This window comes from Girardinichthys multiradiatus, chromosome 19 (genome assembly GCF_021462225.1).
Source record: "Girardinichthys multiradiatus isolate DD_20200921_A chromosome 19, DD_fGirMul_XY1, whole genome shotgun sequence".
Lineage (NCBI taxonomy): Eukaryota > Metazoa > Chordata > Actinopteri > Cyprinodontiformes > Goodeidae > Girardinichthys > Girardinichthys multiradiatus.
Window position 1 is genome coordinate 9,232,024 of NC_061811.1, and position 27,666 is coordinate 9,259,689.

Here is a 27,666-nt window from a genome sequence, read left to right on the forward strand (position 1 = left end):
GCAGTTGTGTGAACTAAAGTGTCTTGTTGATGTCAGAGGGTAAATGGACAGACAGGTTTGAGATGATAGAAAGGCAGTAGGTCAAGTGAACCACTGGTTACTACCAAGGTATGCAGAACACCATCTCTAAACACACAGCAGCCACCAACGCCACCCAGGGGAATGGGGAGTGGGTAAGAGAAGAGTTTTTTTCTGGTATAATCAACCCCTTGAATAAGGCCTTCGGTCAATAAGTCCTACTTTGAATGTCTTAAGTCAAGGTGTACCTAATAAAGAGGCTGGGATTGTACTTGAACTTCTTGAAGAAGACTCAAACCAGACCCAGAGGGAGCGTTTCACCTTCAAGTTTCAGCCCATGAGGGTCATGGCTTAAAGACAACAACAGAATCACATCATCGGCTAAACATCGTTAACTGCTGCAACTTTTCCATCCATCTTCCTGTTGTTTGCTGCTGCATGCTGTGTTTTTTTTTTTTTATGGAGCTGGCTAAGGCATATTCTCTAAATATCAAACACCTTTAATTCATTTGCTACATCTGAGGAATCTGAAAGCATGTTTCAACTAAATCAGTGCAAAGACCTTCTAATAACCCAGTTCTTTACACCAAGATGTCCCCAAACCACCTGGACCTGCCTCAGAACCTCCATGTGATCAAACTTGGAGCCAGATTCCTGAGCAACCTCAGATACAGACGCTTTACTTTGTGCCTGTTTTGACTGAACAAGCTCCTCACTTAGATGAGAAACCAAAGGATCGGTTTTACAAGAAGTTGTTCATTTGATCTTGCTGGTGAGGAACTGTGTACTCTATGTGCTGTCTTCCTGTCAAGAGTAGATACGCTGCCTTAATGTGGATTTTACACCATATATTTTTCTGTTAAATAAATGAGGTTCAGTTGGATTAGAAATCTCATTGTCAAGCATCCTCAATGTTTCAGTGACTTTTCTGTCTAAAAAGAAAATACTGCTTTGAGTCAGATTTACTAGTGTGAAACAAACTTTTATTTATAAGTACACAAAAACAACTGCTGTGACATAATTTAGGAAATATGTAATAGATGAAAATAGTTGAAAACAATGAAAATACTTCTAGATGAATATTAAAGAATTTTTTTTTGTAAAGGTGTGCTGGTTTAGTGGTTGTTTGGATGGTCACATTTTATTAACAGGTTTACAAATCAATGTTGTTTTTCAACATCATGGGAAGTACCTTCATGTAAATTAAAAAAAATCAGTAAATCAATTATTTTTATTTGTTGCAACTGAAATAAAATTGGAAATAAATGCATTTAATAAATAAATCAGTGAATACCTGCAAAGTCACTTAATTTAGCCAGTAATTAATTACATAAATAAGTATATGTGTAATTCCTCAATAGAAATCTGAAGATCTTATATACTAAAACCATACATAGTTACTGTTTACATCAGAAAGAGCAGTGGTAGCCCCACCAACTGAGAAATTCATAAATTCATGACGTATTGAAGAACACAAATATGAAACATTTAAATAAGTTGTAAAATAATAGCAATCTTTAAACAAAATGTAAATAATAAAATTGACATTATTTCTTAGTTGTATATTTACTACATGATTATAATAGTTTTCCATTTTCATTAACTATTGACATGTTTAGGTAAAAATCCGCTGATTCATTTATTGTATTGTGGCACTCTTGGACGTCCATAGAGGAGAAGAGGAGTGGGGAGAGAACACACCCCTGGGGGACGCCGCTCCTGATGGTTCTTGTGTGGGAGAAGATGCTCCCCAGCCTGACCAGCTGCAGCCGGTCAGTCAGGAAGCTGGTGATCCACAGGTGGATGCCGGTACTTTGAACTCGGTGAGGTTCTGGTGGAAAATGTATGGGTTGATGGTGTTGAAGGCCGAGCTGAAGTTCACAACAAGGATCCCGGCATACGTCCCCCACATCCACATGGAACAGCATTATTTAATTTATTCCTAATTTCATATTTACAGTTTTCAGTTTGTTCAGAGGATGTGAAAATAATAATAGGTACATTTGTGATGATCTCACTTTAAACATTGCGCAGCACTGTGGGAAGGTAATTACAGCTTACTTTGGTGATGTTCTCATCTCTGTTATTTACCTTTGGAACCAAGTAAGTAAGTAATTACTGAGACTACACCTGATACTTCTGCTGCTACAACATGTGATTACTGCATTCAGTTTACTTGCTTTCTTCATGATTCCACCACTTTAACATATGAATGAACAGTCATGACGAATGATTGGACCACATTGTGCACACTTCAGGTCAAGGATCCGTCCTATCTCACTTGTCTTATCACCATGAAACTGCAAAAACAAGAAAGATTTATGACACTCAGGGTCAGATATGAGTGTGTAAAACTGCTCCGATCTTTAAGGAGAAGCCAAACCATAAGAAAAGGAGTAATAATGGGGAGATGACAGATAATCAATGAGAGTACACATATAAAGAAAACTTTCCACGAAAGAAGAGTATCTAAGAGTTAATAAACTCAGATATCGTTAGTCTAAGCTATATTTGCCAGAATATCACTTAGGCAATTATGCTATGAGACTCACAATATGAGAAGATTTGGACAAACAGCAAAATATTAGGTATGTTTAACAGGTAATGCCCCTTGCCTCCAGAGTTCATAACATATTTCACCAGGATTGTTGTTAGTAGCTGTTTAGAAAGGAGAGTTTGTCTTCTGCAACACATTTTTTATCTTACCAGGAGAGATTCCACTGATTTTCTTTTCTCACCCCATTGTCCTCAGTTGAAGAGGTCAATGCCTTGGTAGGACACAAAAGGTTTTTATTGTGTAGTGTCTATTTAACAAGACAGCTTTACTATTAAACAGATTAAAACAAAAACCTAACAACTGTGCTTGGGTAAAAACAAAAAACATGAAACATTTACAAAAGTACCATAATTCAGCGTTGTTGGAAGAGCCAAATGCATAAAGGCATTCAGATAAAATAATGTTTATACTAAGTTAAAGAAAGAGCTAAAAGTTAGCTAAAAAGGAAACAATGGAGTAATTTAAATGAGGCCAGCAAAGAATCATAGACCAGGCAACCAACTAAGGCAAAACCAACCGACATGAAGAGCATGTGATAGGAGGAACCGTACTGAAGGAATACAATGAGGTGAAATATATCCTGCTTTAAGTTAGATCTCATGGTCTTTATGAAATGGGGGGGACTTCTAGAGCAAGTCCTTCAGCCACAAAAAACAGGAAAAGCTGATTATTATAAAGAGTTCATTCCAATCAGCACAATCTGGTCACTGTTTTGGTCTGTAGTTTATACTTTTCTGCAGCAGTCACTTCTATGTTGACCACAAAGCACGTGCACCAGCATGCACAGTCGAGTCCAAACAACAGGGTGCGTCCTCTGTCAGCTGGACAGATTGAAATTTCATCCCCTCCAGTGATGCAGGTTTACACATCAGGTTTTACTTTTTTATGTCTTTCTGTAACCCAACAACAGAGGACGTTAGACCTTAGCTGCTGATTTACAGGCAGACTGTAGATGTTTCACAAAAAGAGGCGTGCTAACATCATACTGGGCTAAGTAAGTCTCTCTCTGAATGTGGGAGATTCTCCTCTTACTTCTCCTCCTTTTTCCTCTCTCCTCCCCTCAGCACCACAGGGACAAGCTGTAGTTCAGCTTCTACACAACTGATCCAAACACTGCAGGAGCTCTGATTCCAGGTCAAATTCACAGCCCGTTATACCTTCAGAGGTTTTCAGTTTGAGAGTCAGCATGCCTGACAACTTGCACATGGACATGGAGAATAAGGAGAAGCGTTACTGCATTCGAGGAAAACATGCAGCCATCATCTGTGCAGCTGTGGTGGTTTGCTCCTTGGCTGTGGGTTTAGGGGTAGGCCTCACTAGATCTACCTCCTCTACACCAGACTCCACAGCAGCCCCCACAGCAGCCCCTACACAGCCCCCTTCATCTGACAGAGGGCCCTGTCAGCCTTCGTCGGACTCCAGCGGGGACTGGACTAATTTCCGTCTGCCTGACTATGTGAAGCCGATCCACTATGACCTGCACCTGGAGCCAAACCTGGTCGATGACACCTACACAGGCACAGTGGACATCCAGGTGGAGGTCAGTAAACCCACTCGTCACCTGTGGCTGCACATCAGGGAGACGTTCATCAGCACCATGCCCAAGCTGAAGGTGCAGGACAGCCAGGGGGGCCAGAGGGAGGTGGAGGTCAAACGCTGCTTTGAATACAAACCTGAGCAGTATGTGGTGGTGGAGGCCACAGAGGAGCTGCCCATCACTGGCCAAGGAGAGGTGTATGTGCTCGGTCTGGACTTCCAGGGCTGGCTCAATGGATCAGTGGTGGGATTTTACAGAGTCATCTACACAGAGGAGGGAGTCACCAGGTAAGATACAACATTTCTGCTGCCAGGAACATCAGACACTTATTCTGTCTTAATAAAAGACTCATTAAATCACTTCTGTAAATAACGTTTACAGCATTTTAGACAGACTGTTGTAGGACTGAACAATATCAGCGTGATGATGAGCCATTCTTTCCTGAAATCTATTATAGAGGCCTTCATCAGATGTTTTTTTCGCTTTCTGAAGGTTTTTTAAACTTTCTTTTGCTGCTTTTTTATTCAGCGTCAGTCCAGTCCAAAAATATTTATTTGTTAGGCTTTTTATCTTTTAAACTCCAAAACCAGTGCTGTGTCTTGAAATACAAAATACAAAAAATATCAATGATAAGATGGTTTAAAAGGAGGAGAAAAAGGACTTTATCAACTACAAAGTGATTCCTAGTGATCTTTTAGTTGAAACCTTACAGTAGACGGCCAATGGAGAATGTATAAATCTCTTTTATTTTTTCACCAGAAAGATTGCTGCAACTGATCATGAGCCAACAGATGCAAGGAAGTCATTCCCCTGCTTCGATGAACCAAACAAGAAGGCCACCTATAAAATCTCCATCACTCATGACAAGATCTATGGTGCTCTGTCCAACATGCCACCAGAGGTAGGACTGGAATCAGAAATGTTCAGCATGAATGAAACTATTAGGTCACAGGTGGGGAAAACTCTGAAAACCAAAGATACAGGATTGTTTGCAGGAATTGCTTGAGAAATACCAGGATTTTTCTTGTCTTCATCAGCAACATTAGCATTGTCAACAACCGCAGTGCTGGGAGGCTGGTCCTTTAAGTGTTTTAAACCTTTCTAATCTACTTTTAGTCAGTTTCCACTCACTTATGACATAAAAGTCAACCACTTTGGGATAAGATGGAGTACAGGGTAAAGAGGGCCCAAAACTGACCTCTTAATGGCTACAAGACGCCTAAACTTCCTGTAACCTTTATGTGGGTCCATGCTAGATCTCCAAAGATTTGTGCAATTACTCAAAACAACTGTGTGGTGGAATATGTTGCCCTACTGCATCAATATAAGTGCAACATCTTCCCAACAAATGCATTACTATTAACCACTTTGTTACATTTATGCGGGTCATAGCTATTTCTATGGAAAACTAGTGCATGGACTCAAAACAGGAAACCAGGAGAAAGGTCCATTTGAGTTTTCCAGTTAATGCATTATGGGACACTCCTCAACCACAATCCCCACCTATATAATAGATGTTGCTTCATTGATTCACAGGCAGTAAGACTGCAAAACTCGCAGTGACAGTGACACATTTTAAGGATTAGAATAATATTTTAGCAGCTTTATTGTGCTTAGTGCTATTTTATTTATCTTAAAGTTAATGCTGTTTGCTCTTTTTGAGCACCATGCTAAATTGTCATGTCTTTATTTTAAGCATAACCTGTTTGGGTAGGTAGTTGGTAATAGTTGATAGATAGGCAATAGAGTATTTGGAGTATAGGAATTTTGGAAAGCAAAGCACATTTATACCTCAATTAACCCTCAATCAGATCCTCTAAGCGTTGGGAAAAGATCGAATTTCTAGACTATTCCAATAGGAACTTATTTTCTAGCTTTCCAAATGACCAGTTATTTTCTTTTTGCATAAAAATCCCAGCTACTAAGAGTTTATGGTTTGCTTCGGTTTCAAAAATTACCACACAGAGAATTAATGTATATGTTTCTATTGTAAAGTCACAGCAAGCCAGGTTTGGGGTGTTCAATGCTGAAGACCGGGGAATAAATCTTGTTTGTTTATTTTATTAGCTTAGGATCTTCCCATCAATACAAGCCAAGTGATAAATGTACCAATCAGCAATTTGCTTTAATCTTCCAGGGTCCCCCTGAAGAACAGCCTGGCAATAAACTAAAAACAACCTTCCAGAAATCCATTCCAATGAGTACCTACTTGGTTTGTTTTGCTGTCCACCAGTTTGGGTATGTGGAAAGAACCTCTGCCAGTAATATTCCTGTAAGTTTACTGAAATCTGTCACTCAGTTAAAATAAATATTCAAACAAATGTTGTAAATTACTTGTAGATTGATACATTTAAGACAAATTGGGCTTTTTTGATGTGTTTTCAGTCATTGTTCTGGTGTTTTCTGTTGCAGCTGAGGATCTACGCCCAACCCAGCCAGTTAGCGACTGCAAAATACGCAGCAGACACAACAAAGATCATCTTTGACTACTTTGAGGAATATTTCAACATGTCGTACTCCATCTCCAAACTGGGTATGTTTCAAAACCACCTGAAAACCGTTAATTTCAACCAACTATTAATGTAAGCCTCTGTAACCAGAGTACAAACTGATTAATACTACTAGACTAAAATTGAAATGCAGTTACATAAACCTCATTCAAGTTATAATTGTACTGAAATTTAACATTAACTCATTCAATTCTATTGATTACTACAATTATATTCAATCCGATTTAATCCAACTCTATGTGGTCCAGATGAATTTAATTCAATATAATTCAATAACTCTTCTCTAAATCAGTTAAATCCACATCATATACAATCCAGTTTAATTCAATATACACCATTTTTATAAAATCTCAGCTCATTCCACTTCTACAAAAGCAAATTAAATCCAAAATAAATACAGTGTAGTTCACCCGACCTAAAACCCAATAGAGCCAGATTAACTGGCAGACCTGGTTCCTGTAATTCTTTCCAGCTCCATTCAATCATATCTAAAATAATCACATTTATTTCCCAGATTAATTTAATTGACAGATTCACCCAGGCTAGTTAAACAGAACCCAATATGATCAATGTTATTCTAATTCTAATCTGTACAATCCCATTCAATGTTATTGATTACAATCCTATTTAATCCATTTATATTCTAATTCAATAGTCGAATAGATTGGAATACAAGTACAATTTAAATCCATTTGATTTCAGTTCAATGCAGTCGTTTGCGTCAAACTCCAATTGAACCCATTCAGTATCCAATAATGATCCAGTTGAGTTGAGAGAAGTAAAAATCTAATTCCCATCAGTTAACAAACAGTTCAATTTAATCCAAAATGAATATAATCTAATTTACCCCAATTCATTGCAAAGGTATACACTTCATTCAGTTAAATTTAGTATGGAGCAGTTCAGTCAAATACTACAAGTTTCCAATTATAAACAGTCAACACCAATTCAATTCCAGATTCAGTTTAACAGTCTGATTCCTGTTCAGTTCCAACCACAAAGTGTTCAGTTCAGTCCAGTGGTTTCAGTTCTGTTCTGTCCAATTTCATAAAACTCAACAGAGTTCTGTTAATTACATTATAAACATTCAGAACAGTTTATTCTACTTTATTTCTTTTCTATGCATCTTATGTCAATCTGATTCACTTCAGTCTAATTCCCTCGAATTAAAATCAAAATCAATAAAAAACAGATTATAAAGGTACCCATTTCATATGCAACCGTTCCTTACAATTTAAACCAGCAAAATTCGTGTCCAATTATAATTAATCTCAAAACAGTCCTTTTTGTATGCAAATCATTTACTTCTGCTGGTAACAGAGGACAGTCTGTTAGATCATGTAATATTATTTCACTTCCTTTCCATCTATAATAATAAATAAAGAGTAGAAGAGGTAGAACTTGTCGATACATCAACTGAGCAAAACTATGATGAAGCAAAGCAATAAAACATACCATATTTGTGGTCACTTCAGCGGCTTCTCTGTATTGTTCTGATCCAGATAAGATTGCCATCCCTGACTTCGGTACCGGTGCCATGGAGAACTGGGGGCTCATCACCTACAGGGAGACCAACCTGCTGTATGACGACAAAGAGTCGTCCTCCATCAACAAGCAGCGGGTGGCGAGCGTTATTGCTCACGAACTGGTTCACCAGGTATGAAAATACATCATTTATCACTTTCTGGGGTGAGACTTACAGCAGAGAGCATTTTGGTGGTCGAAAAACTGGAATCCAGATGCAACAAAAAAAAATAAAAAATGATTTGGGTCAAGAGTTTTAAATTAATTTGACTTCTAAAGCAAAAAAAGAGCAAATATAACACTTTAATCATCTATTGTTATTATCTTTTGCTTCTGGTGGGTAATTTAAGTTTTATAAAAGCTTTGTGTTGCTTTCAAGCCTCAGATGATGAACAGTACTTCACCAATACTCTTTCCTTTCATCTCTAAGATGAAAATCTTCTACTGCAATCCTGTTGCAGTCCTGTTAATCATTAAAACTAGTTTTATTAAATTTTTTTATTACAGTGCACAAAGCGTGATAATTTCTTTTACACACAAAGATAAGAGATCCGATGACCATCTTTAAATTTTTATGAACTGAACCAGACTGTTCCTGGTTGTCGTAGTAAAGCTGATTCGCATGAACTGTGCAGTGAACTTTAAACTTTCAGAGTGTAAAAACAGGTGAAGATCAACAAGCACACAGCAAAGCAGATTCCTAACGTCAGCACAACATAAATGTCTCACACGGAAAAAGAAAGTTATTCAAATGGAACAATAAAAAGAGGGATAATTCTGGGACAGTAAATTCAACTTAATTTCAGTGTTTTATAACTGGGATTAACTGGAATGTATGAAATGGACTTTCATATGTTCATATGATTGGATTTAATGAATAATATCTTTCTGTATAGAAAATGGATCTGTTGGTCTTGCAAAGGACATTTGTTGTGAACTGATGCTTTTTATAAAACTAGTAATAATATCATTTATTATACTTTTTATTTGTCTATGATCTATTACAAGAATACAATTGTGAAATAAATAAGAAAAAATATGAATTTAAATAGAAAAATAAGTAACATAAATGATAAAAATAGAATATGCGTAAAATATAAATACAAAATTAAATACATTTATTAAATTACCTAACTAGGGAAACCATCATAAACAGATAAACAATAAATAAATAAAAGTGCAAATAAATAAAAATATTTAAATTAAATGAACTAAACAGATAAAACAGGGTTAAAGAAAATAATAATAATTATTAATAAACAATGTGAAATAAATAATAATTTGAACAAAAATAGGAATAAACTTTAAAAAGTTGATAACTAAAACAATAAAAAAAACAAATGAAAGCTACAGATACAAAAATTAAACATTTCAAAGAAATAAAATATAAATACAAATAAAATAAAATAGGTTTATGAAATAAATTGATGGGGAGACTGACAATTTGAAACAAATGCAAATAAAAAAATAGAATAATAACTGAATAATTACTAAACAACTAAACATTTAAATAAATAATAATTAAGAGGTACAAAAATAAATCAAAAACATTGGTGAAAATACATTTACAATGAATAAAGTTCTAAAGTACAGGCAAAATGTTCAGTTATTTAAATAAAAAACAAATTCAGCTTTTTCTTTCCATAGATTAAAAAATATTTCTATATTTCTTGGTTTGTAGTATTTAACTATATTTATAGAGCACCATTCAAAGGTCAAAAATCACAGAGTGCTTTACAATAAAAAGAAGCATTAAAAACGCAGGAGATAAACACAAAAGAAAACATAAAGCAGCAAACATGCAACAGCATAAGAGTAAAGAACTAGTTAAAAGCCGGGTCTGAATAAATGAGCCTTCAGCTGATTCTGGTAAGAATCAACAGAATCAAGACGATGCACAATCTGCGGGCCACAGCTCTGAAGGATGTATCCCTTCTGGTCTTTAAAAGTGTTGGTTAACCTTTAACAGCCTCGACTGGAAGATCTCAGACTGCCGGAAGAGGTGTTTGGTTCTAGAAGGTGGGCCTGGCGACACAGAGCTCTAAAGGTTTAAAATGAAATGATCTCAGTTTCCTACGCTATTTTTCCCCAGTTGCTTGTGGACTTTATAAAATGTGATAAACAGAGTTAAAGAGTCTAAGTTTCAGTTTTAAATGACATGTAATCCCACTGAAGGTCCCATTGGTTAATGATGAAGCATGAACAACCGTGTGTCAGTTTTGGCTCAGTTCTCCGTTTTTGCCTTTTCACCTTGATTGGATCCTCATGCCGATTTCTCTCTCAGTGGTTCGGAAACATCGTCACCATGGATTGGTGGGACGACCTCTGGCTCAACGAGGGCTTTGCCAGTTTCTTCGAGTACATCGGCGTGGAGGAGGCTGAGCCATCCTGGGGCATGGTGAGTTCTCCAGTTTTCCACAGAACTGTTGATCCTCTCAGGCTTTCAGACTGATGAGTCTTCCTTCACAGAGAGACATCATGATCATCGATGATGTGCTTCCTGTCATGGTGGACGACGCCCTCCTTTCCTCTCATCCGATCATCGTGGATGTGTCGAGCCCGGCGGAAATCACCTCTGTGTTTGATGCCATCTCCTACAGCAAGGTGAGTAAATTAATTAAAAATGCTTTAGGCTAAACTATGAAGAAAGAAGCTCCATGCTTTGACCATGTGAAGTTGTGTTTGCCCGCCTGGTTCTGCTTGCACCCCGTGTTTTATTTAGTGTTTGTTCAGATCTTTGCTTGCAGACTGCAGAGACGATCAGAGGAAAGGAATTTTTAAACACAGTGTTGCCTCTAATTTAGCATTTTTCTGTCTATCGTACATGTCAGCGACAATGCGGATGTCTTTAGAATATGTAAGTAAGGGTCTTCCTAAAATAAGGAGTAGTGTACCAGCTATAGTGTATTAAAGCCAACCAAATGCAGAAAAATATCTGCTAACCTTGATTTAAACTCAACTTTCCTGGCCTGTCTGCTTGGTCTTGGTCTTTGTGTTGTTGTTTGTTCGCTAATGTTCTCGAAGGAACCTCTGAGGCTTCGTTGAACAGCTGGATTTATTCTGAGATTAAATCACACAGGTGGACTCGATTTACTAGGTGACTTCTAAAAGGCAGTCGGTTGCTGAATACAAATGCACACCCCACTTTTTAGATTTTTGGCTGTAAAAACGTGTATTATTTTCCTTCGTTATGTTGCTCTCTCACAGACCTGATCAAATGTTTAGCTCTCTTTCTGATTATTAAGAATTGTCTGTCGATCAGACGTTGCACCTTTTTTCCAGGGAGCGTCTATTCTCCGTATGCTGGAGGACTGGATGGGAAGGGACATGTTCAGAGATGGCTGCAGGGTGAGTGGACCATCAGGAAATACCTCTCAGTAAACATTTATAAAAATCACCTCACAGTGGTGTCTTTTCCTCCTTTCATCTGTCCACAGAAATATTTAAAGGACTTCTATTTCAACAACGCCAAGACTTCCAACTTCTGGGCTTCTCTGGCTGAAGTATGTCTGAAATTTGTTCCATGGACAGAATGAAAGCATATTTATATGCATTTATGACATATTATATCACTTGATACAATTTAACATTTAAATTTAAGAACGTTTTTACTTTTGTCTCATCTGGTGCCAAATACTTTTACGCTGTATGTAATCATGCAGAGAATAGAAACAAAATAGAAAAGAAAGGGAAATGATCGCTTTCTGTGGAGTGCAATAGTCACAGAGTTACCTACAGATTGCCTTTGTCTTAATCAACACTTCTTCAGGCCTGCAGAAGGACTTTCTGAGTTTTGTCTTCATGCAATATAAGGTTATGTGTGAAGTGTGAAGTTAAAACTATCTGAATGCCTCGCATTGAAAGGATTCCCGCCCCCAAAATAATAACAAAATGGTTGATATCTTTGAATTGTCTAACCAGAAGCTGCTCTCCGTGTTTAGGTGAGCAAGTTACCTGTTGCAGAGGTTATGGACACATGGACCAAACAGATGGGTTATCCTGTTGTAGATCTCACCGTCTCAGAGACAGATGCCAAACTGACCCAGAAGCGTTTCCTTCTGGACCCCTTAGCTGACCTCAGCCAGCCCGCCTCACCTTTTCAGTGGGTGTCCCAGTGGGATCCTTGGTGTGGAATAATCAACTGATTTCCTAATTATCCATATTATTTACCATGAATGTGTTTGGATTTCAGATACAATTGGACAATTCCAGTCAAATGGTACTCTGTGAAAAGTGGCAAGATAGTGGAGACGATGTTTAGCATGAATGATGCAGGTAATTATTTGTAAAGTTCAGCTTTAAGGGGACCTATCATGCTTTTAAATCCTTCCTTTTACACTTACCTCATTCACTTGTGGTCTGTATAAAGTGGAACTGCAATGCTTTGGTCTGAACTCCTTGTTATTGTAGCTCCACAGGCTCCTCTTTTACCTGTCTTACAGGTGCTTCTAAGAGCAACTAGTTTTGGTGCTGTCTCTTTAAATGCTACTGAGGCACTTCACGGCCAAATTTTTGTAATTTGACAACAATTATCTTGCACAGAAACAGGAAAAACAATGCAAAACTGCTTATGTAATAATAATATTCAAAACAAGCAGTACGGTTCTGTCCTCAAGGAGCCAAAAGCAGCAAAAAGCTCTACAATAAGCAGAAGGCATGATGCTGCTGCAATGGCCAGGACGTTGTATCAACACACAATAAATTAATGTCTAAAATAAAGTTTGTTTTTGTTCGCGTTATTTGCAGCTTACAGCGTTGCTGTGTCTGTCGTTTCCATAAACAGAAGGAACTGAGCCCTTAATCAGATGAAGTCTTTCAGCAAATCCTTCTTGATACTGGAGGAGGTTGCTGAAGAACTCATCCTTGAAGTGGGGAATGAGTACAATGGGGATGGGGAACTAATGTGGGTAGATTTCTATGAAAATTAAAATGTAATGAGGCATTTCGAAGAAGTTCTGATGCTGGGGGGCGATGTAATAAATTGTGTGGATATAATACACCAACAACCGAACCAATCCTCTTTCAGCGTAGGCATACTTGAGCTTGGACTACAAAATTACAGCATAAATATGGCGGATACAAGAAATTGATCAGCTGGAAGTCCATCACCATACAGGTCCTTCTCAAAACATTAGCATATTGTGATGAAGTTCATTATTTTCCATAATGTCATGATGAAAATTTAACATTCATATATTTTAGATTCATTGCACAATAACTGAAATATTTCAGGTCTTTTATTGTCTTAATATGGATGATTTTGGCATACAGCTCATGAAAACCCAAAATTCCTATCTCACAAAATTAGCATATCTTTAAAATGGTCTCTAAACGAGCTATGAACCTAATCATCTGAATCAACGAGTTAACTCTAAACACCTGCAAAAGATTCCTGAGGCCTTTAAAACTCCCAGCCTGGTTCATCACTCAAAACCCCAATCATGGGTAAGGCTGCCGACCTGACTGCTGTCCAGAAGGCCACTATTGACACCCTCAAGCAAGAGGGTAAGACACAGAAAGAAATTTCTGAACGAATAGGCTGTTCCCAGAGTGCTGTATCAAGGCACCTCAGTGGGAAGTCTGTGGGAAGGAAAAAGTGTGGCAGAAAACGCTGCACAACGAGAAGAGGTGACCGGACCCTGAGGAAGATTGTGGAGAAGGGCCGATTCCAGACCTTGGGGGACCTGCGGAAGCAGTGGACTGAGTCTGGAGTAGAAACATCCAGAGCCACCGTGCACAGGTGTGTGCAGGAAATGGGCTACAGGTGCCGCATTCCCCAGGTCAAGCCACTTTTGAACCAGAAACAGCGGCAGAAGCGCCTGACCTGGGCTACAGAGAAGCAGCACTGGACTGTTGCTCAGTGGTCCTAAGTACTATTTTCAGATGAAAGCAAATTCTGCATGTCATTCGGAAATTAAGGTGCCAGAGTCTGGACGAAGACTGGGGAGAAGGAAATGCCAAAATGCCAGAAGTCCAGTGTCAAGTACCCACAGTCAGTGATGGTCTGGGGTGCCGTGTCAGCTGCTGGTGTTGGTCCACTGTGTTTTATCAAGGGCAGGGTCAATGCAGCTAGCTATCAGGAGATTTTGGAGCACTTCATGCTTCCATCTGCTGAAAAGCTTTATGGAGATGAAGATTTCATTTTTCAGCACGACCTGGCACCTGCTCACAGTGCCAAAACCACTGGTAAATGGTTTACTGACCATGGTATCACTGTGCTCAATTGGCCTGCCAACTCTCCTGACCTGAACCCCATAGAGAATCTGTGGGATATTGTGAAGAGAACGTTGAGAGACTCAAGACCCAACACTCTGGATGAGCTAAAGGCCGCTATCGAAGCATCCTGGGCCTCCATAAGACCTCAGCAGTGCCACAGGCTGATTGCCTCCATGCCACGCCGCATTGAAGCAGTCATTTCTGCAAAAGGATTCCCGACCAAGTATTGAGTGCATAACTGTACATGATTATTTGAAGGTTGACGTTTTTTGTATTAAAAACACTTTTCTTTTATTGGTCGGATGAAATATGCTAATTTTGTGAGATAGGAATTTTGGGTTTTCATGAGCTGTATGCCAAAATCATCCGTATTAAGACAATAAAAGACCTGAAATATTTCAGTTAGTGTGCAATGAATCTAAAATATATTAATGTTAAATTTTCATCATGACATTATGGAAAATAATGAACTTTATCACAATATGCTAATATTTTGAGAAGGACCTGTATTTAGCTGTTCTGCAGCAAATACTGTGACTTAACAGTTGAAAAAACGTAACAGATAAGAGAAAAAAGTGGATTTTGCATGGTATGTCCCAGTTAAACTAAATAAAAATAAAATAAATAAAAAGTAGAACCCTCACAGATCTCCTCTATGGGAAAAAGGTGAAATTATGTTTAGTTGTAAAAGTGGAATGTGCAGTTTAACAGCAGAACTTTGCCACCAATTAAGCTTATTGGATTAAATAGACTTGAGCACTTTAAGTCCTTGGTTTGTGGTTTTATTTGTTTTTTAGTAAATAAATTACAAAAGAGAATCCAAAGCCCACCAATATTAAAGATCGCACGACCTACAAAATAGAAAACTTTGTAAACAGTATAATTATTTGTTTTAAGCAGCTTTTCACATTGAATATTCCATTTTTTAGAGCATGTCATCAGTGATTATTCAGCCTCAGAAGATGGACTGCTGAAGATAAATAATGACCACATCGGATTCTACAGAGTCAACCATGAAGACCACATGTGGACTGTTATCAGTCAGCAGCTTCAGACTAACCACACGGTATTTCTGTCCTTACATCTTTATGCTTTTAAATTCACAGTTTTATTTATTTACAGAGCTCAAACGTTCTGATTTCTTCTCCAGGCCTTCGATGCAGCTGATCGAGCGAGCTTCGTCGATGACATTTTTGCTCTGGCAAGGTAGAAAAAAAACCCCAAAAGAACCCTGTCAAAATTTTTGAGCCAAACAAAGATAAATGCTGCAAGTTTGGCTTCTTTTTAAGGGCTGATATTGTAGATTACGGCAATGCCTTCAACCTCACAAAGTACCTGGAAAAAGAGTCGGAGTATATCGTGTGGAATCGTGTGGCCTCATCGATTGCCTATGTTCGGGGCATGTTGTCCAGCGACGACGAACTGTACCGAAGGTTTCAGGTGAGCTTGAAAACATCTAGATATTTATCAGGAATCAAACTAAATATCTAAAAAAATAGACAGAGAAATACTTCATCAATAAAGTCTGTGCCTTGAGGATTGCAACTCTGTGACGCTATATGTTCTACACATAGCGATAAATACAAATGTTACAGCAATGAAGTTAGATTTATTTAACTAAATATCAGGTTGTACTATGTAGACGTTCTGTCTGCTCCAATGAAGATTCTCTCACCCCAGCATGTCAAATGCATGGAGATGGGTGTGGGCCTGACATTATTTTCTCATTAATTGAGCTAGTAAATATCTGAACACTTGGGGGATCTCATACACTGTGAGCAGAGCATTGAACTTTAACTCAGCTGGCCTGGCCAGTATAAAGAAAGACTAAAACGAGATGGTGGCGCCAAGGCAAAATGTAACTTAGTCCATATACAATTAGCACACTGGAATTGTGCACCCTTGACTCCAATACAAATGCAAAATACCTAATAGGAGAACATGCTAAACGACACACGTTCTTCATATAGGTGACAGGACTTGATGTGTCACTAAACCTGCGTCATGTTGTGGAATTTTCTGTATCTGCCCGCTACTTGGTCTGGAGTGTTTTATCTAGCTCACTTACTACCTAAAGTTACAACTTATACTTCAATCAGCCTAGGCTATTAGAACGATGAGTTTGCAAAGTAGAATGGCTTTGGATTATCTGTTAGCTGAGAGGGGTGATGGTTTTGAAGAATTTTCCTTTAGTTGTGATTATCTTGTAATCAGAAGAAAGGAGTGTGATGGAAATTCTTGCAGTAAGCATTCCACAGTGTATGACTTTTTTTTTTATCTTACTCTGAACATCTGTGTTAGTGGAGGAAGCTGTAAAAACCATTATCAGAAGTTTAATGGTTAAGGCCCATTTGTTAGGGTGATGCCTCGGGAAGAGCAGATGGTTGTTCCTAGGTAACTTTGTCACCTCTGAACCCGAGAAGGGTTGGAATCATAAAACACAGACTCTTTGAAGTTGAGATAACACTGTCATGTTCTGGTATAAATTCTGTGTGTAAATGTTGTTCGGGGCTCTTTCCGACTGATCGCAATATTTAAGACAAACGAAACTTCCTTCAGGAAAGTTTTAACTTCTTTTTTGTTTTTACTTATTTACACTTAAACTTCCACACTGTGAAAAACCAAGGTTATCTTCCAAATTAAAGCACATTTAACACAATCATCCCCACTTTTTCCTTTTATTATTTTATAAATCAGAGTCTGAAGAAGGAGACACCCCTGATGCCTCAAGGTTCCGGAACCATTTTTTTTACCCGTCTGGCTTTTCTCCTTTATGAGGTGTAGAAAATTGCTAAAAACCACCCGCAAAACCCTGTGTTCTGCTTTATCCCATTGTTACCAATGAAAACCTCCCTGTCATTCCTCAACAGGGTGACCGGGCCCTCAGCTGATGTCCTCCCTCTCGCAACTCTGGAACCTAATTAATTAGTTAGGAGATGATGGTTAATGTGTAATAAAAATAATAATATACATTATATCATACAGAGCAACTTCTCACCCAGATATATTTGAAGACAAATAGTTCGGATCCAATCGGCCAGAAGCCGCAGGGGGGCACCCGGACTCCCCTCCGTAATATGGAAGTGGACTGAGAACAACTCTCAGGCTGGCCAGGCGTCCGTGTCCCATCCTGCGGTCTCCTCTGGCACGTTAGATCCTGTTCGTGACGCCAAAATTGTTGTGGAATTTTCTTATCAAAGTGGGTAGAAGTTGACTCATAACAAGAGAAAACTTTGTCTTTATAAGTTTTATTCAAAGGCATTCAGCGATTGAATGACTCTGTCACTGAGGTTAGTCAGTTAAGCAGAGCCCCGAACAACATTTACACACAGTATTTATACCAGAACATGACAGTGTTATCTCAACTTCAAAGAGTCTGTTTTATGACCCCAACCCTTCTCGGGTTCAGAGGTGACAAAGTTACCTAGGAACAACCATCTGCTCTTCCCGAGGCATCACCCTAACAAATGGGCCTTAACCATTAAACTCTGATAATGGCTTTTACAGCTTCCTCCACTAACACAGATGTTCAGAGGAGTAAGATAAAAAAGGTCATACACTGTGGAATGCTTACTGCAAGAATTTCCATCACAGTCATTTCCTCTCATTTGGACCAGTTAAAAAAAACATTTCAGTTGCACAAAATGTTAAGAAAAACTGAGTGTAGGTTCGGAGTGTAGCAGCGTAACAATTATCTTCAAACTAAAGGAGGCTTTTCGAATTTGCTGAAATCCATCCATGTCCTGATGTCTTGTGTAGGTCTGGAAGAACGTAGGGGGTTGTCATACATTGTTAATGGGGTTAATTAAAGGACCCAAATTGCTGTTCAGTATTGGATAAATGTTTGAGTGTTTATAAAGGTTTGAAATTTAGATGCTCTGATTCTTTCGTAAAGTCGTTTGAACAACAAGTGAACCATTTGATTGTACTCCTCTTGATTATTTTTTTCCTATTGTGTAAAAAGGCCACAAATACTTTTTTAACTTTAAAATATATGTATTTTAAACTTAGTTCACCTTTTTAATATGTCCTTTACAATTCTAACAATTCTAACCTTTAATTTTTGCATCCAGTCTGTCTTAATAGTGTGGAGCAGTGGTGTAGAAAACTTTGTCACGCAGGCCAGAAATGTCGAGTTGAAAGAGGTCATGTGCCGCACAAACATTTTTCTCTTTATTAACACAAAACATATTTTGCTGTCATATCTTTTTACCAGATCCACAATAAACTTAACAGGCAATATTTTAATGAAGTGCACAAAGTATTCATATTTTTGTTGAGAATGGATCCGTCAGTCACTGTAGATCCGAAACATAGAAGGGTTTTATTTAAAGAAAAAGCAAACATGGATTGAATTGTCCTATAAAATATAGAAAGATTTAAAAATGTTGCATAATATCATAAATCTAAATGTACCAAATTTGTCTAGTTACATAAACTTGTTCAATTTTGCTGATAATACTATGTCTTACTGTATTTGTTGTACCGCTTTTAACTTATACCTTACCATTATGTGTCTGTTATTATACACTGGATGTACTCAGGTCTCGAGGGAATGATTGAAACACAGTGAGAAGGTCCATAGATTAATTTATCCTACAGAAGGGTGGTAGGAGCTGTCTGATGGAGCAACGGTATGGAGATGACTCTTCAGCTGAACTCTACTTAATAATATGAATATCCCTACAGGCCCACTGAAGGAGAGGAGATGAATCTGTGAATGCTTAGGGAGAGATTCCTGCATATTACATTTCATATTAAATCTTGGAGTGTCTGATCTGATCAATAAGTATTGATTAATCAATACTAATGAATCTGAAAATATTATTTAATATTAATAATTTAATATTTTATCAAATAATATTTCGGTCTGTTAAGGGTTGTCCTGTGAATACCAGCCCAGTAAGGCGATGGTATTAGGACAAAATCAAAAGGACGAGCCAAGCTCTGACATTATTGAACAGCAAAAACTCTGCACACACAGAATTAATTCACACAATTTCTTAAAATATAAGAATTTATTAACAAAAATAAGTCAACTCAAAGTCAAACATATTTCAATCAACAAACTCTTTACTATGCTAAAACAATCCAACTAAACTACCAAGCAGAATTAAAGAATAATGAAGACTAATGGGCTATGTACAATATAAACAAGTTGATCAAAGATGGTTGAAAACCATGACCAAAAGAGTGATGCAACATTACCATACAATGTTTATGTTTGAGAACCAAGGATTATCTTGAAGAATCTGGAAATGAAGTTTAGTTAGTCTTGGAACTAACTTATGCAATAATCAGCAAACGTTCAGACAACCATTCACAATGCAAGATCAGATAAAATATAATTTTAATAAAATATTGTTTGAAATAATGATCTGCTGAATAAAACCAACCTTCTGGATGACTATTTCTCAACGGTGTCTAAATAGCTGCCTTTATTTATTAAAATAATATTTAAAGAAATATTATTAAGGGAATATTTTGGAAAACAGCCAAATCTTTCTGGAGAAATGGGGCTTAATGGTGTTTACTTAGCTGTTAGCAGTGAAAGCTAACAAAAGAAGCTGATAGCTTAGCACCAGAATCAAACACACACCTTTAAAATACCGCTAATAAAAGGGTTAAAATGCATAAGCGTGGACGGCGGGTTATGATCAATCTTCTGTGTTTAAAATCACCCTTTAAATAACGTTTGTCTTAACTTTAAAAACACAAACACAGAACACAACCTGAGCATGTGTGCTGCAGATAGCCTGCTAGCACTAAGATAGTTGAGTTTCACACAAACAAAACTAAACTTCATAAAATGAAAACGTTCAGATCATAAATCTTTTTCTATTACTCTGCCCAAACCCTAACCTCATATGAACCATGCTGAGGAGTTGTCCGGACAACAACGAAGTTTGAAGAAACATCCACTTTGAACGAAGGTTAGCTTCAGCTAACTGTCGGCCGACCAAGCTGTACGTTACCACGGTGATGCGGCGGCTGTCCTCCTTTCAGACCAGGAAACTGCTCCACTCGGCTTCGTAGAGACCGCGTCTCTGCAGGGGAATTCTCTAGAACACAATTTGCTTCTGTAGACCTCAGAGAGAAAGTCAAGCCAGGCTTGTACCTTAATGAATCTACTGGATACACAGACAGTGATTCATTTGTACTTATCTTAGTGCATATGATCAATGATCGTATGACACTCTCGGATCCAATTGGAGAGTTATGTCTTTGCCAGCAAAGAGACATTAGCGCGCTGTGTCGCCCCTGTCCGGTCCCTCTGGAGGCTGTGTGGGAAAGAAAGCCTTGTGGGAGAAGTGGGGGGTTTTATACGGGCAGTGGCATCATGGATCATGGGAAGTCCGCTGTTACCCCCCCAGTTGCTGGAAGTCGGTTAAATGCAATTTATTTTGAAAGTTTGAATGAAAAGTTTGTAATGGATTTTGATATTGCAATCCATGGCTGTGGGGCCCAACAATATGTACTCGCCTCGTACATGTAACCGTCGGCTTCCGCTTTATCTGGGACCGGGCAGCAGACTCAGTAGAGACATCCAGACGTCCCTCTCCCCAGACACCTCCTCCAGCTCTTCTGGGGGAGCCCATGGCGTTCCCAGGCCAGCCGAGAGACATAGTCCCTCCAGCGTGTCCTGGGCCGTCTCCTGGGCCTCCTCCCGGTGGGATGTGCCTGAAACACCTCCAGAGAAAAGCGTCCAGGAGGCATCTGGTATAGATGCCCGAGCCACCTCAACTGGCCCCTCTCAATGTGGAGGAGCAGCGGCTCTACTCCGAGCTCCTCACCCCATCTTTAAGGGAGTGCCCAGCCACCCTACGGAGGAAGCTCATTTCAGCTGCTTGTATCCGGGATCTCATGACCCAAAGTTCATGCCCATAGGTGAGGGTAGGAACGTTGACCGACCGGTAAATCGAGAGCTTCCCTTGCTTGTTATATATGTAATAAAAAAAAAATTTAAATCATAAATCTTGTATTTAGTCCATTTCAGACCCATTCCAGGTCAACCTAGCTTTCACTTAACTAGTTCGGAAATAAAAATGCTAATTAAATAGTTATTGCCTCTGCAAATGAATCTGAAAATACAGAAATACATAAAAAAAAGAAAAAAAAGGTGAATTACAAATATTATTTTAATAGCATAATAAGAGCTATTATACTGTAATGATTGTTTTTAAAAACTAGAAAGAGCAGTATATGAAGAGAAAGTTGGAAATCCAAACAAAAACAGCGAAGAATAAACCAACTAAAGACAAAATATTACATAATACATACACATGCAAAATCATTTACATATTTAAAAGTGTAAAAGGCAAAATAAGAACTGAAAACATTCTGACTCCGAATTTTATGTTGCTTTATTTGCTTTTTTAGTTAATTATGTCCAAATCTTTTCCAATTAAAAACAAAAATATTTTACTTACAAACAAAATATGTGCAATATGTTTTTGAGTCAACATTTTTGTAAATGTGTATTTTGCAACTTCCTGACAAACATGAGTGCTAACTTTAGGTAACTGTTGCAGCAAACATTCATCGATTTTCTGCTTCTTGTTTTTTATTGTTTCTTTGTTTTATTTAAGGTAAATTTACAAGATTCCTTTTTCTAGAAACTGTTTAGTGATCTGGTTAAACCAATGGCGACACAGCTCGGGTGGACAGATGAGGGCACACAAACAGAAAGGTACAACAGCAACACTGCATACTCACACAAAGTGGCTTTTATTTTTATTTTTACCTAAATAGTATTAATGCTACTGGCTACTTATTGATGCAGGTTGCTGAGGGAAGCTGTCCTCGGCATTGCATGTCAGATGGGAGATGAGCACGCTCTGAATGAATCATACCGTATTTTTGACCAGTGGATCAACAACGCCATCAGGTTGGTTTTATTTAATCCAGTCTAACCTGCAGAAACACAGGATCTTTAATCAAAATCTATTGTTTAAAAGTGACATTTTTTCTCCTGCTAACCTGCAGCAGCGTCCCTGTGAACCTGAGGCTGCTGGTGTACCGCTACGGCATGAAGGCCTCGGGGTCTCCAGAGAAGTGGAACGAGATGTTCCAAAGGTACAAAACCTCGACACTGGCTCAGGAGAAGGACAAACTTCTGTACGGACTGGCATCGGTGGATAACGTGGAGCTTCTGAACAAGTAAATAAGTGATTTCCTTCATTTTCAAGATGGTGTGATGGTTTGATCCACTGAAAAAGCATAATTACATCTCAATTTAGTACTGAAGTCTTTAAATGAGAGCTTTTCGTCTTAATTTTTTTCTTTAAAAAACACGCTGACTTGCAACAAATCAGCCTGACTGCCAAGGAGGCTCAAAGGTTGCAGAATATGTGCTGCAAGGCAGGGTCTGTGTTCATGTAACATCCTGTTAAAACTTAAAACATCTGGAAAACTTTCATCCAGTTTGAACCAAGCTGCGCCTGATCAGCTTTACTACCTGTTTTCTGTCTTGCTATGAACACAGAAAAACGTTTGAGCGAAATAAAAGGTAATACAAAAAAACCTTCTCCCAACTGGAAAATATCAAAGAAAAAGGCTAAAAAAAAAGGTGAATTACTCTCCTGTTATGACAATGTTTGAACATTAGATGGCGCTTGTTATAGCTCTGGTTTAGAGTGAAGTGTTGTTATGGTGTTTATTAACCTCGTTAAAAACTATAAGCTAGTCGTTTGCTGATATCAAAGCCGGGTTTATACAGTACATATAGCGTCTGTCTGAAACAAAATCTGATTTAAATCTTTGGATCTGTGGTTTTGACCTGAATTGGAGTTCTGTGGTCATACAGGGCAACAGACCCATGGGCCACTGATTAAGCTCTCAGGACTAGAGACGACTCACACCAAATACCAAGCAGTGTCTGAAATTTTGTAGGAAAATCACAATGTGCCAGACTTCTGGTGTGTCCTGTTTTACCCACCCATTACTGATCTCCTTTAATTTATCCTCCTCTTCCTCGTTTCAGAGTTCAGCTATAATAGTCATTGACCTTAATTATTTTCTGTCCATCCACTGTTGAGGCCCTCAGACTAATTTCTAGTCAGAAGATGGTTGCAGTTTGCCATCAGTACCACTAGATGTCACCTAATCTGACAAAGTTAACCTTTAAACTGAATTCTCAGACTTTGCTCTTGATGTCTGATTCCTATCAGGGTTTCTTTTGGATTGATGTTTGAAATACATTTACTGCAATGTTTATTTCTTAAGATGCAGATGGATAAATGAAACTGTGGTCTTAGACATAAATAAAGATTTGATGTGTAAGCAGATCAAACCTTCATATTGGGATGTTGCCTTCAAATCTAACCCGGTTCACACTGAAATAAAAGAAAAATCCTTGTAAAGAATAATAAAGTTTTCTCTTTTCCACAGTCTGCTGGAGGCCACCAAAGATGAGAACGTGGTGAGGAGTCAGGATCTGTTCACCGTGGTGCGGTACGTGGCGTACAACCCACTGGGTCAGAAAATGGCCTGGGACTGGACCACGTTGAACTGGGACTACTTGGTCAGCAGGTCAGTGGGACTGGGTAACAACAAGCTCAAATAAATGAAAAATAATTTAAACAGACTTTTAGGCATCTTTAAAACAAAACAAAAAAATCATGTTTCTGCCTCCAAAACAGCAAAGTGTCTTGGCTTAGACTAATGTGTTATTTTGAGGGAGTTCGGTGAAGCTATCCAGATAAATAAATTACACAGTCACCTGACGTACACGAGTGAGATATCCAGGTCCTTTTATACCGCAATAAACTGAGATAACATATCAGCCTCTAAAGACTGTTGCATGTCTCATATAAAGTTACAGCTGATGACAAATAAGGTGCAGAGCTTCCTGTAAACTGTCAAACATTTTCTTCTGGGAACAACCAGAGATGTCAAAAAAAAAAGTACAGCTGTTAGTTTATTCAAAGGTGATCCGTGTCTTTGAGCTGGACCCGAATGCACACAGGCAGGAGCAGATCGATGAACAAAAAGGTTTTATTAAAAAACAAAAAGAAGCCTCACAGCAGGTTGGAGGTAGCAGATGTAGGCATGAGCATGGGTAGGTTAGATGTTGCAACAGTTTAGGATATGAACAGACTTGACTTGGCATGACAAACTGGATAAACAAGATTCAGCGAGGACCCAACAGAACAGGAGTATATAAACAAGAGAAGACTGATTGGCATGGTGCGGGCGGACCGAATGAAACTGATTACAAGCTGATTACTGTGCAGAGAGTGAAATAAAAACTTGTCTGGAACTAAACTGAAATACAAAAGACACAACCCAACTTAAAGAAATGTTTCACAGATATAACCAAACATAAACTAAAATGCACCATGAACAGAACACATGAATAATAAAAAACACAATCTAAAGAATGAACTAAAGCAGCAAAACAATCATCATCAGAGGAAAAAGCCAAAACAAAACAAACACCTTTAAATCATGACAATCTGAGTCCAGAGTCCAGAGCAAGCTTGAAGCATGTTTAGATGAATTATGTTTTAACTCTCGCCTCCTTTTGTTTATGTGCAAATAGGAACAGATGATCTTTATTACATTAAAGGTTTTTGCAAGGTAAAAAGTAAATGTATTTTTCAATAAGTTTTACTGAAGGTTTTTGTTTTTATAGAATTAAGTAGAATTACGCTAAAGTACAGTAATTTAAAGGAGAGCTTTAGAGATTATATTTTAGCACAAAAACACTGTTTATTGTCTCTTTTTACCTTAATGATTTTTCTTTTATACACATTTTATTAAAAGTCCATCAGAAACCTATTTTAAAAGTTTATTTTTTATTTTAGTTTTATTTTATTTATTCATCTTAGTATTTTGTCTTCTGCTCATTGTTTTCTTTTCAATTTGTTTTATATACTTGAAATTTTATTTGCTTATCTTGTGTTTTCATTTTTTTCTCCCGACACTTTAAACCCACAGGATTAAATTTTAAGAGGGTCCGACTATATTTTAAATAGAATTGAATTAATACTGTATTGGAAAATCATCTTTTCATAAAAATCAAAAACAATCTTCTGATTGCGATGCTGATGATTTACTCGTCTCAACAGGTACACCATCAATGACAGGAACCTCGGCCGGCTGCCCGGTCGGATCACAACCATCTACAACACCGAGCTGCAGCTGTGGCAGGTAAAAGCCGATCTTCGTGTTTTTCTGATCCTAAACAATTTTTATACAGGTCCTTCTCAAAATATTAGCATATTGTGATAAAGTTCATTATTTTCCATAATGTCATGATGAAAATTTAACATTAATATATTTTAGATTCATTGCACACTAACTGAAATATTTCAGGTCTTTTATTGTCTTAATACGGATGATTTTGGCATACAGCTCATGAAAACCCAAAATTCCTATCTCACAAAATTAGCATATCATTAAAAGGGTCTCTAAACGAGCTATGAACCTAATCATCTGAATCAACGAGTTAACTCTAAACACCTGCAAAAGATTCCTGAGGCCTTTAAAACTCCCAGCCTGGTTCATCACTCAAAACCCCAATCATGGGTAAGACTGCCGACCTGACTGCTGTCCAGAAGGCCACTATTGACACCCTCAAGCAAGAGGGTAAGACACAGAAAGAAATTTCTGAACGAATAGGCTGTTCCCAGAGTGCTGTATCAAGGCACCTCAGTGGGAAGTCTGTGGGAAGGAAAAAGTGTGGCAGAAAACGCTGCACAACGAGAAGAGGTGACCGGACCCTGAGGAAGATTGTGGAGAAGGGCCAATTCCAGACCTTGGGGGACCTGCAGAAGCAGTGGACTGAGTCTGGAGTAGAAACATCCAGAGCCACCGTGCACAGGCGTGTGCAGGAAATGGGCTACAGGTGCCGCATTCCCCAGGTCAAGCCACTTTTGAACCAGAAACAGCGGCAGAAGCGCCTGACCTGGGATACAGAGAAGCAGCACTGGACTGTTGCTCAGTGGTCCAAAGTACTTTTTTCGGATGAAAGCAAATTCTGCATGTCATTCGGAAATCAAGGTGCCAGAGTCTGGAGGAAGACTGGGGAGAAGGAAATGCCAAAATGCCAGAAGTCCAGTGTCAAGTACCCACAGTCAGTGATGGTCTGGGGTGCCGTGTCAGCTGCTGGTGTTGGTCCACTGTGTTTTATCAAGGGCAGGGTCAATGCAGCTAGCTATCAGGAGATTTTGGAGCACTTCATGCTTCCATCTGCTGAAAAGCTTTATGGAGATGAAGATGTCATTTTTCAGCACGACCTGGCACCTGCTCACAGTGCCAAAACCACTGGTAACTGGTTTACTGACCATGGTATCACTGTGCTCAATTGGCCTGCCAACTCTCCTGACCTGAACCCCATAGAGAATCTGTGGGATATTGTGAAGAGAACGTTGAGAGACTCAAGACCCAACACTCTGGATGAGCTAAAGGCCGCTATCGAAGCATCCTGGGCCTCCATAAGACCTCAGCAGTGCCACAAGCTGATTGCCTCCATGCCACGCCGCATTGAAGCAGTAATTTCTGCCAAAGGATTCCCGACCAAGTATTGAGTGCATAACTGTACATGATTATTTGAAGGTTGACGTTTTTTGTATTAAAAACACTTTTCTTTTATTGGTCGGATGAAATATGCTAATTTTGTGAGATAGGAATTTTGGGTTTTCATGAGTTGTATGCCAAAATCATCCGTATTAAGACAATAAAAGACCTGAAATATTTCAGTTAGTGTGCAATGAATCTAAAATATATGAATGTTAAATTTTCATCATGACATTATGGAAAATAATGAACTTTATCACAATATGCTAATATTTTGAGAAGGACCTGTACATTTAGGTGTAAAACACTGTAAGCCTAAACTGGCTCCCCTTTTCCTGCTGTAATCCTCTCTCTGGCTATTCAGATGGAGCATTTCTTCAAACTGACTCCAGATGCCGGAGCCGGAGAGATGCCCAGGCAGCAGGCACTGGAGACGGTGAGGAACAACATCGAATGGGTCCGGAGGAACAAGGATGAGATCAGTGTGTGGCTGAAGAGCAACGTTGCCTAGACATAGAACCTGAACCCAGTCTGTTCAGGTGTGTAGTTTGTGTTCTGTAAAACAATATGCTGAGTTTAGTCTTTCAGTCTGTGATGAAAATGATTCCTGATTCTGTGCTCATTACTGGGAAATTAACCCAGCCTTTTCTATATTGTTATAATATTCAAAACATCTACTTATTTATCATTAGAATAACATAAAAACTGTTAAAATGTGTATTTGCAATCAGAGTCACGTCAAAAACATGGAGCTTAATTAAACTGTTTTTTTTATAATCATT

General features: G+C 38.4%; 1 protein-coding gene across 1 annotated transcript; it reads left to right on the top strand.

The window, feature by feature from the left end:
* The first annotated feature begins 3,614 nt into the window (after positions 1-3,614).
* On the top strand, positions 3,615-27,664 carry LOC124884906 (glutamyl aminopeptidase). The gene is made up of 20 exons (XM_047392951.1): positions 3,615-4,399; positions 4,872-5,013; positions 6,250-6,384; positions 6,525-6,645; positions 8,125-8,279; positions 10,431-10,544; positions 10,616-10,750; positions 11,429-11,494; positions 11,584-11,649; positions 12,088-12,248; positions 12,339-12,421; positions 15,292-15,428; positions 15,513-15,568; positions 15,652-15,802; positions 21,979-22,052; positions 22,146-22,250; positions 22,349-22,522; positions 23,753-23,893; positions 25,435-25,516; positions 27,249-27,664. The coding sequence occupies exons 1-20, from the start codon at positions 3,762-3,764 to the stop codon at positions 27,393-27,395; spliced, it is 2,883 nt and encodes a 960-aa protein (XP_047248907.1). The 5' UTR covers positions 3,615-3,761; the 3' UTR covers positions 27,396-27,664.
* Positions 27,665-27,666: the final 2 nt, after the last annotated feature.

What these genes read in the sequence shown, in the direction of transcription:
- LOC124884906 (XM_047392951.1), top strand. Translation starts at nt 3,762, where the DNA reads ATGCCTGACAACTTGCACATGGACATGGAGAATAAGGAGAAGCGTTAC. An exon ending in CTCACGAACTGGTTCACCAG is followed by an intron (nt 8,280 to 10,430) that starts GTATGAAAATAC and finishes TTTCTCTCTCAG; the next exon opens with TGGTTCGGAAACATCGTCAC. An exon ending in ATGCCATCTCCTACAGCAAG is followed by an intron (nt 10,751 to 11,428) that starts GTGAGTAAATTA and finishes CCTTTTTTCCAG; the next exon opens with GGAGCGTCTATTCTCCGTAT.